The sequence below is a fragment of the Manduca sexta genome, unplaced genomic scaffold (assembly GCF_014839805.1).
Source record: "Manduca sexta isolate Smith_Timp_Sample1 unplaced genomic scaffold, JHU_Msex_v1.0 HiC_scaffold_3690, whole genome shotgun sequence".
NCBI classification, from domain to species: domain Eukaryota; kingdom Metazoa; phylum Arthropoda; class Insecta; order Lepidoptera; family Sphingidae; genus Manduca; species Manduca sexta.
In genome coordinates, this window is record NW_023594786.1 from 1 (window position 1) to 11,581 (window position 11,581).

The 11,581-nt window shown below is 36.4% G+C and overlaps 1 protein-coding gene across 1 annotated transcript; it reads left to right on the forward strand.

Annotated features, from left to right (window-relative positions):
- Positions 1 to 1,890: 1,890 nt before the first annotated feature.
- Positions 1,891 to 7,926, forward strand: LOC119188354 (7-methylguanosine phosphate-specific 5'-nucleotidase-like). Its single transcript, XM_037446816.1, is given in 7 exon segments — positions 1,891 to 1,916; positions 2,223 to 2,423; positions 3,638 to 3,735; positions 3,738 to 3,799; positions 5,410 to 5,472; positions 5,910 to 6,039; positions 7,397 to 7,926. Coding segments are annotated over 6 exon segments (888 nt in total). The 5' UTR covers positions 1,891 to 1,916; positions 2,223 to 2,224; the 3' UTR covers positions 7,733 to 7,926.
- The last annotated feature ends 3,655 nt before the right edge of the window (positions 7,927 to 11,581 follow it).

Genomic DNA, 11,581 nt, shown 5'->3' on the forward strand with positions numbered 1-11,581 from the left:
CGTCCGTCAGTCACATGAGTATGTGAAAGTATGGATTAGCCCATTATAAAATTATAATTATTATTCACATTCATAAAATAAAATAATGATGTAGCTTAAAATATCGGCGATTTTATTTTCAACATGTTTTTTAATAATAAATTCGTAATTACAGGCATAATGGAGGATTTGGAAGACATGAGGATGGAGGCGATGATGAAAAAAAAAGTAAGAAAGGTCGACGCATTAGTGACGACGACTAACGGCGCTCGAACAACGCTCACCCACGGACCAAGAGATCAGTCGCACCGGCTGAATATGCTGCAGATATGTTCAATGCGCTAAACCGATCTCCGCAACGCTACATCAATCTACAAACACTGACAAATATATACAATGCTGTCCAATCAAGCACGCAGGCCATGATGTGGGGAGGATGTGGTTAATCTACCCCCGATATCTGGCCCGCGGATGAAATTGGATGCATAATTTGTGCCCACTTCCAATATTGGTTGGACAGCCTTGATTTAGGCCATAGTCTCACATGCTGTTTCACAACAATTTGAACCGAAGTACTTTCGATCTGTAAAAATAAAGCACAAATTCGACTCACAAGCCTTTTGTAAACCGTTCTATTATGTATCATCAGATTTTCATAGCATGTCAATTGTAAAATTAATTAAGCATCAGCTTGCAATTAAATTTGTCGTGTGAAACCCGTGATGGTGCTGCTAACACAAAATGTTAATACGTGTTGCAAACTGTATAGTATTTAACGACTTTTGACTAATCAAGAGTGTAATATAATAGTTGTATTAATACGAGAGGTGTTGCATTGCGCGTATCTGTACCAGTTGTAGTTATAGCAATCGTGTTACCTATGTATAAATCATATGTTTTGTATGTTTGTATATGGTGGATAAGATGAGTGGATAAGTTGTAAGATATATTGATTAATTTGCAATGTCACTTTAATTTGTGGTTTTAGTGTAGACAGTAAAGCGTTTGAAAACCAAACCGCCTATACGTTTTTCTATTATTAATTTTTATCAAAATAAAATAAGGAATTTACGTTATCTCATATAAATAGTGGATTATACCTAATGTGTATGGGTGATTGAAATTTTGGATTCGTTCAGGTACTTTTGTGGTCGTCTGTACATTTCACCTAATATTTCTAGTTATGGGCTTTCGTTTCGTGTTGACGTTTTTGGCTACGGTTGTGAATTTTCGCGCCAACAATAAAATTGATTGAACTATAATTATTTATATAGAGATAAGTGACTTACAAATATTTAAGGGGTTTGTTTTGTATATTATGTTTATCACAGTTGGTTGATTGCAAATATTTGAGTTTATAGCAATAGTTATAATTATTAATAATGATTTGCTATATTAGTGCTGTACTATTACTATGGGAATAGTGGATAAGTTTTGTATGCAGTTATTGGCATTATCTAAGTTGTTTACACTGTTGTATGTTGATAGAATGTGTCGTATAATTAAAAAATCACTAATAAAGAGTATTTTCAACTACTCAGTTTCTTTATTCCGCCCTCTTCAATCTCTTCAATATTGCAAGTTGCAACTAGGGCACTCGCTTTTCGCCATTCGTTGTTAATCCCACAATATGATAGGAAGCGAACCTGCCATATTTAAGCCCAGTTGAGATTTCGGGCTGGTACTAAGCAGAAAACCTAATATAATTTTGGCCAAGTAGGAATTCGTATCCGGGATCTCACAGCGGTGGTCGTACAGGCATGCAAAACAATCTCCACGTGAAAGCCTTTACAATATTTTTAATCTGTTATGGAGGTCTTTTTATACTGATATTTTATAATGTTTTATAGTCTGTAAAGTGTCAGATGTTTTTGACAGTAATACCTTTACACATTATTGACAGTGACACATGTCACTTCAGATAGCTGGCTGGAAAGGTTGGCAATTTGCAGTTTTCTTTTTCCTCGAGTCAAGATTATACGTGGGACGTAAATATCTTAACAATATTCTCGTTACATATTAAATATTAAGAGAGTAGATCGCAAGATAACTTTGGAACTTGGACATCGATTTGGAAAAAGTGATAATTTATTGGCAGCCAACCAGCTATTAAAGTACCTATTCAGATGAAATGTTAAAACGTATTTATTGCTACTTGTTTTATCTCAATTTGCTTAGATTTCTTTCATAAATTCTAATTGGAAAACGCCTCAAAACTGAATGCTTATCCTTGTCGTTAACAGCCATGAAGGTTTTAAATAGTGTCCAAGACTTACCAGAATTAACGAAATCGACTGTCCATCTGAGAAACGAAACGGAATTGCTGGAGAAACTGAACAAAATATTGAAGGACGGTCATGACAAGTTGCAGATAGTCACAGACTTCGATCACACCCTAACACGACACACCCTGGATAATGGGAAAACAGTGTTAACTAGTTTTGGTATGTACAAATTTTAAAATTTTAAACTGGATATTCTTGATCCAAATCAAGTGTTTTTATCTATTTCCGGATTTAATATTACTTAATCAATATTAATTAGATATTTACATCTATAAGCATACATAAATTGAGTGGAACAAAGCATCCTGTGACTCTTAATATGTCACATTGTATATTTAAGATTATTTTTTTAGTTTCGAATGTACATAGAAAACAAGATTTCTAAACATTATCAATTAAATTTGAAAACTGAGATCACCATTAAAGTAAATATTATAGTGGGCAAAAAAGAATAATAAAGAAAATAATTATTGTAGCCCAATACATGAATATTGAATTAAAGTTGAATGTGGTGTAATAATTTAATTATAAAGGTGGTTACAAAAACAATAATATGTTTATTTTGTATTTTGTACTAAATATCATTAAATAGTTTACTTTGTCTTTTTACCTTTACTAAACATTCATGAATTAAGTTTTACTTTTAGATTTTTTTATAATTTTGTATTTTAATGTGAATATGGCTAGTGCGTGAGTGTATTTTTGACTGTAAGTGTGATGTTGCCACTGTGATGAATTTTCTTTAAGTAGTAGTAGTGGCGTTAGGGTGTGTAAAATTATAGTAACTTTTTTTTAAATTATAGTAAAACATTTTTTAAAAATTATTTTACATCTACACTTTGAGTAACTGATGTCAAAGTGTTAATTTCAAGAATATAAGTGAGGTTTTATTTAGTAACAATATTAAAATTACCTTGATTATAATATAATACATACATCTATATCTAAATGAAATAGTGTAAAGATCATAGCAATATGTAAAACTAATTGATAAATAGTTTTACCTAAAAGACCATTTCTAAGGCTATAAATGTTTTGCTGGCGTAGTTGTAGTATGGTACTACTGTAGTGTAGTGGTCTTGGGTTCAATCGCTGGCCTAGAGTCTGGAATTTGTGCCTGATACGGCAATAGGATCCCCTCTATTAAATCATGGAATGGAATACACATGGTGCAAAGTAGCTGCTCTGGTGGCGCCTTTGCCTACCCCTTTGGGGATAAAGCATATGGGTGTGTATGTGTATAAAATATTTTGAATAATATGCACAACTATTATAAAAGTGAGCTCTCATATAACAATCCTGAGTGAAATGAATGGCATTCATTGTTGCTTTATCAACTCTTGTTGACTATTTCAAAGTGCTTTTCATATTAGGTATGTTTAGAGAGTGCCCGTCTGTCCCACAACACTACAAGGATGAGGATAACAGACTAGCTGGTATATACAAGCCAATTGAATGTGACCCTGTGATGAGGCGTGAGAAGAGAAGACCAAGCATATGATAAAATGGTATGTTGCAGCACATCAACTGTTAAGGTAAGTTATATTTATTATTCAAAACTATGTGGCTCTGGCTATGAGAAAGTTGTTTCGCAGAATAAAATTCGAATTGTGTAGTTTTTTAGAATAAAAAGTAGTGCATCCAGAATATGGTTTATCTGTGTGCTAAGTTGCATCTATATTCTTTTAGTGGCTTCTGTGTTTACTTCTAGTAATATTAAAACATGTTCACAGAAATTGGTAATTAAATTATTATTAGAATTAATAAGAGAAAATATTAGCAAGATCTCTATATGAATTGTACAAATTATTAATGTGATCTATTAAATAATAATTATTGAGTGATGTATTTGGATTTTATGGTTTTAATAATAAAGTATTAGTGCTTATAGGATTTATATAAGGCAAATGTAACAAAATAACAGTGCCTGTTGTGCTGAGGTATGTGGAAATGGGGTGTAGGCAGGGATCAAAAGCTAGGGCAGAGACTAAGTGGATGTCATATCTGTTGACTTCCTGTTATTGTAATTATGGATATCTTAACTGGTAAATGATACTAGTGCATCGTAGACAATGTAGATGACTTCTAAGTATTGTTGTAATCTAATCTTGCCTGTTATTTCTCGATGTAGGCGTGGTCACAATTGCCTTGCCGACATAAGCATTAGTGCAGGAATAAGTGTTAGACAAAACATTTTTATATGAAGTATATAAATAATCAATGCTATATTGAAAAAAAACATTTTACGAATTTTATCGCGGTTTTTTATATTATAATTTTCTCCCTATGTTTCGAAGACCGCAGCCTTCGTGGTCACGGGGCGGACTGACCGTCTAACATTCGCGTAATTTACGCGATTTTATGTTTAACATAAAAAAATATGGAATGCTACATATACACTAATATACTTACTATATAGTTAGTTTGTGGCAGGGTCTCTATACCCCCGCCCTGTGGAATGGGGGCGTTTGAAGAATTCCACCACGGTATCCCCTGCCTGTCGTAATAGGCGACTAATAGGGGCCACGAAGGGGGGTCGTCGTATGGGCAAGGGGCTGTCCGCCCTAGTACATTTTGTGCATTTTGCACATTTTCAGTTGACCCCGGGATGGACGGCAGTGTGTTGTTGGCCTCATACTGTTGTAGACGCCGAGGGCGTCCTTTGGTGCGCGGGGGCTTCTGAGCCTATAGGAGACGGGCCGCAAGGCGGCACCGCGCAGGGACGGCTGCGGTCGTAGACTTAGACACTACAACGTCAGAGCTGTCGACCAGTGTGTCAAATTTCATCCTAACCCATATAATGATTGGATCACAAACATGCAAACTTATTTGCAAATATTCATTTATATTTGTGAGATGTGCCTTCTGCTTGATTGGTATCGATCAAATCTTCACTGGGGTATGGAATTCAGAATAGCACGGTTTCAAGCTCTAGCGCGTTGCCATTAACTCCATAGTGTGTTACTCCTGGTTTTAAAAAAAAACGAACCCAATCAAAAATTCTTTCTAAGCATGTCGAAAAATCTATTGTGACTATGATTTTGACTATCGACCCGATGGTACCTATTACATAGTATATTTATATCTGCCTTAAATCCTATACCGCTTTATAAGAAGCCATTAATAACATATCTTATTTTTATAGAGGCACGAAGTTCCCCCGAAACGAACTCACAGATGTGGCTCAAAAGATGATAGAGAGTTTCAGGTGAGTTCTCGTAGTTATTAATTATGAGATTTTTTCCGTCATGATTTGATCGTATGGAGTAAGGGAGCAGTGAGGTCCTCTCCCTTAGTGAGTTGTTTATAATAATGAACCAGCGTGTGGCTGTAATACTAATTCGCTCTACCACACTCGAACCATGAACTCTATAATCGGCATAATGGATTACATAAGTTTTGCGTTTCGGGGTCCGTTTGTGGTTTTAAATATGCCGGTATAATTCGGCGCCTGGTGATAAGTAATTATTTATTGGCAGTCGATACTATTTGGACAATCAAGTTATATCTAGTGCAATGGCGTCACTTAGCCGTGTCCACTCAAAAACCATCTACGTAAATAAAACAATCATATTGCACCGAGAATGCGTTTAAGTTGTATAAGTAAGAATAATGGTGGTAATTTAAGTCGTATTGTGTATGCAGGCGAGGTGTAAAAGACATGATATCATGGTGTGAGACGCAGAAGGTGCCCGTGTTGGTGTTCTCAGCGGGCTTGGGAGAGTCGGTAGTCGCGGCGCTGAAGGCAGCTAACTTCTTACTGCCACATGTAAAGGTATGCTTTGCAATGTATATGTTTGAAATTATTTGAAAAACGTCCAATGTATATCTTTGGGATATGTTAAGGCAGGGTCAGCACCAATTGAATGACCTATGTTTTGAAAAGTATTACTCTGGCACTGCATATTGCGACACAATAGATGCAATGAAAGTACAAGTTATTTGGTCATAGTATAGAGGAAAGATAAAAGGTCGCCCTGTTGTGTCACATTTCGTAACAATGAAGTAACAATTCATATTGTTGGTAGAGTTGCATTGTCTGTGGTCACGCTTTGCTTGTTCCGATATAATTTTATCATTGTTGCGATGTAATTAAATTTACTGTCGTTATGATTGTTTTGTATAAAATTGTTTGCGAATATTGGAGTCGATGGATGACGATTAGCCGTGCGGTCTGATGTGATTTTACTTCTATGGGGAGTACATTACCTCAAATCCATGCTTAGTGTTTTTACAACATTTTTGATGACCTAATCCTATTGGTTATAGCGTGATGTTATATAACCGTCCTCGATAAATGGGCTATCCAACACTAAAATATTTTTTCAATTCGGTTTAATAGTTTCTCGAGATGAGCGCGCTCATACAAAACTCTTTAGCTTTATAAATATAGTATAATATATTGAATTTCTAGGCGGCGTAGTTGTTTTGCGTGCGCGGTACAACTACCGCATTGAGTTCTTGGTTTCGAATTCAGAGTCTTAATTGTGAAAACTAAAAAGCTATATAGGTACTCAGTGATTCTTCACGAATACCAGAGTTGGACAACTGTTTTGATATTTTAATTAACAGCGATAAAGCAATGTTATATTAAAATATATTCAAATGCATTTATATTTTACCGTTAGTTAAATTTCCAGTCCAGCGTCGATGACAAAGAGGAAGTAGTGCCGGCTGAGGCGAGAGATATCGCGGTTCGATTCCGCGTTCAATTCAAATATAAAATTATGATCTACCCATCAATGAGTTTCGACTAAAGAAAAAAGAAATCTAAACGAATATTTGCCTACTTTTCGTGTACCTTGTGTTAGACTTAAACAAACTACTTACAGTAAAAACCAATTATAGCAATATCGAAGGGATCATCGAATCTGGACGCTATATCCGATAGTCGTTAAAAACGATACGCGTTTTATATGCATCTATTGAAAGAGACCTTACTATTTAGTCGTTACAACCGATACGTCGCTATAACCGGAGTCGTTATAACCGGTTTCTACTGTATATGAGGAAAGAAGGTGTTCTTTGTTCACATTTTATTCTATCTATGTGGAATACATACAATTTTAGTACACAAGAAACAATTTCACAATTCTATAAATCTCCTTGATTAAATAAAATTTAAATTGCAGGTAATATCGAACTTCCTCGCAATGGACGAAGACGACAACATAGTGGGTATAAAGGGTGAAGTGATTCACACTTACAACAAGAACGAGACGGCGATCAAGAACACAGAGTATTACGACATGGTGCAGGAACGCAGTAACGTTATACTGATGGGTGATAACATCGGTGATGCCGGCATGGCCGAGGGCATGGAGCACTGCGACGTGGTCGTCAAGATCGGGTATCTTGGTCACAAAATCGAGGCCAACCTACCCAACTATTTAAACAAGTTTGATATAGTACTGATCGACGATCCGACCATGGACGTAACGAATGCCATATTAAAACTTTTGCTGTGATTTAGATCGTATTATATATATTTCGCTGTTTAAGTTTTGCATTTGTGTTGGATGCAATAGATAATTTTGTTTGGATCCGTCGTGTTGTAATACATCCTCGCGAATAAACTTTAATTTTATTGTATTAATTCAACAGTTCGTGTGATCGATGCCTTATTTTGCTGAATTAAACTGTCTAGCAAAACGACTTTAAATATGATTATTGTTAATTTCCCGGTAGTCGGTAGTTTATGACACGGCGCGTGGATAATTTTGTTACGTCGTAGACACTTAGAGATGCAACTTAGTTGCAATATTATCTGCCGCGTGTTTCACAATTGTTGATTCCTTCATCAGCCTTGTTGATTGTTTCTAATTATAAATAAGTTGCCTGCGTACAACGAACAGTACTAAAGATTGTGTGACAACTTCTCATTAATCACAATGGATCTTTGTTAGGTTACAAGTACTGTTTGGTGTACGTGCGGTTTTATTTCTGCATAGTTATTGAGTCATACACACAATGGCAGTTACCATGTAATGTTGGTGCCAAGAGTCGAAGAAAGTAAAATATGTTTTTTATGTGAATCCCTCTTAGTCGAATTTCGACCATGATGGCCAATCTCTACGGAGATCAGTCAGGTACGCAGGAAATATTATAGTATTATAGTGCACAAGTGTGTGCGCAATACACAGGTGCATTCTGTTCCTTCACTCTCATAGTCCGGTGAGACGGCAATTCGACATGACTGGGGAAAGTTCTGGCGCAGGACCAACGGCTTAACATGCTTTCTGAGACACGAGAGTATCACACCACCAACTTCCTGACTCCCAGCTGCGAATGAGTAATTTATACGATGGAAAAATCCAGTCACATTTTTTTTGGCCCGACCCAGAATTCGAACCCAGGACGTTGGCGCGGTAGTCTCTCATATCTCGTACGCATTACAACTCCGCCACCGAGGCAGTCATCAGGCAGTTTAATCATATACCATCTTTATAACTTGTATTTGGTAGAGTAGGTACTCGCGCGCAGTACTGGTTTCGCTCAGATGTCGCTCAGAGCGCCAGATTTTAAGAAGGGGGCGCCACTGGACTTAGTAATTAAACTAAGTTGGGCTGTTTCCGTATGTGTAGATTTTTGAAAATACCTCTTTATCCGGTTGACCTTTAAACCAAGGCAGATAAGACAATAGACATGTTATTTCAAAACAATGACGCGTGTCCTCTGATTCATCAGTATACTTCGAGTTTATTGGATTTGAATTATAATTGTCATTGTGGTTTCCTGGATATTTATAGTATCATAATTTACTCTATACTTTTTCGTTTCTGTTAATACTGAGGTTATTTGAGAGGTTTGATAAGTAAGTGCTTCACCATGCAGGGCAAACTATAGCTGTTGTAAGGTATCAGTTATATTTTATAGATTGCATAGCGACTTTCATGGTAAAAAAGGGCTGGCGCATTTATTATTACTAAGCGCAGCACAGAAAATTTTTGACTGTCAAACTATTATCGACATTGTCGGCTGTTTGGGGGTGCTCTGGTGTAGTGTGTGTGCTAAGAGTCCGGGTTCACACAATAAATACACTCTTTCACATAAAACCAATATTTATTATTAGCACTAGTAACACTACAGTCTACAGTTTATAATTACTAAGAAGTTGCACTTGTTTACCTCTATACCTTACTCGCTCTGATGCACTTATACGCACTGTTCTTCCTTCACTACTCGCTCTGATTTACATGGTTGCTTTGGATTCCCGAACTGACGAGGCATGATTCCCCAACCCTTATACATATGGGTCGGAGAATCTTGACATCGCGATGTACAAAATTAAAGAAATTGTACAGCGCCATCTATTGCCCTAATTTATAACTACCGTACGTCATTACTTATTACAACGCCATCTTTTAGTTTTCGATGGATTAAATTGTCTATTTTATTAATTGATCTTTGAACATGCCGCCCACCAAGACCATTTAGTGACGAAATGGTCTTCACAATTCAAATGTTGGACTCCGCCCACCATGGCAATATAAATGTACTACATTACATTTGTACTTATCAATGAGCGAATGACAATATCCTAAATAAACTTAACTTAATGACAACTAAATTAGCATTGATTTGGTTACAAATACAGAAAACCTTAACTAATACTTATTATCTAATTACAAATAATTCTAACTTAGTAATAACAGTCACTCATTAGCAGGTAAAATACATAGTTTGGACGTAGGTCGTTTGATGATTGACGACTTGGTGCGTAATGTAACCACACGAGTAATTTGATCTTGCCCTGGGTGTTTTTCTAGTATTCGACCTAACAACCATCGACTAGGTGGTAAGTCGTCTTCCTTAATTAGTACTATATCTCCTATGTTTGGTTCTGGGACTTTGTTAGTCCATTTATATCTGTGTAAGAGATTTGTTAAATATTCATTACTCCAACGTCGCCAAAAGCTTTGATACATTTTTTGAAGTAACTGCCATCTACTAAGTGAATTGATCTTCGAACTTTCATAATTAGGATCAGGCACTGCAACTAATGGTTCGCCTATTAGAAAATGTCCTGGTGTTAATGGAAGAGGTTCAATCACGTCGGTGTTGTCCATGACCGTTATTGGTCTAGAGTTTAAACAAGCTTCTATTTGGTTAAGCAGTGTGGTCATTTCTTCAAACGTGAGCATTGAATCACCAATAACTCGCTTGAGGTGAAATTTTGTCGATTTTATGCCCGCTTCCCAAAGACCTCCAAAGTTGGGCGCGTGAGGCGGGATAAAGTGCCATTCTGTGCCATGGGTTGCTAATTCCGCAGCAGCCGACTTGTGAGCTGCCTTAACTAATTGTTTAAGTTCCTTGGAGGCACCTACGAACGTTGTGCCATTATCACTCCATAAATGGGAACAATGACCGCGCCTGGACACGAACCTTCTGAAGGCTGCTAAAAATGCTTGAGTACTCATGTCGCTAACTAATTCTAAGTGTATAGCACGTGTGGACATACATACAAATAGACAAATATAACCTTTGTAGGAATGATTTCCTCTTCCTTTACTTGTTCTTATATTGATGGGTCCCGCGTAGTCTACTCCGCTGTTACTAAATGCTCTAGCTGGAGTACAACGAACTGATGGTAAAGATCCCATAAACTGCGTTCGAATTTTGCATTTTGTCGGACACACTTTACACACTTATTTATGTGTTGCTTGACAATACCTTTTGCTTTTATAATCCAATAAGCTGTCCTTAAATAATTTATTGTTAGTTGAATACCTCCATGTAACGTAGCCTTATGAGCATCTGCCACTATCAAATTTGTCAAATGTGAGTTGTGAGGTAAAATTATAGGGTGTTTCGTTTGTTCATCTAATTGTGACTTTTCTAACCTTCCTGTAGCTCTGATTAATCCCTTTTCATCGAGATAGGGACCTAATGCACTTATCTTGCTTCCTTTTAACTTGAACTCTTTATTGTTCTTTTGCAGTTGCGTATATTCTTCCCAAAATTCCTGCTTCTGAACTTTTCGTATGCAACACAATAACGCTTCGTCTATCTCGGTTTTGCTTAAGTCTAATTTATTGTATTCTTTTCTTTTTATAAAACCGTCGACAGTATGCTATGACTCGTATCAACCTCTGTAATGATGAATATCGTTGTATAATGCTATCATCTTCAGTTTTATTAAGATGTACCTTTATAGCTTCTTCCAGATCAACTTTTAGATCGTTTGGTCTTTTGTATATTATCATCTTTTCTTTAAGAAGTGAAGGACCTGAAAACCAAAGCGTATTCTCTGGTAACGAGGCCGGTTGAACTCCTCTTGAAGCACAATCTGCAGGATTTTCTTTGGATGACACATG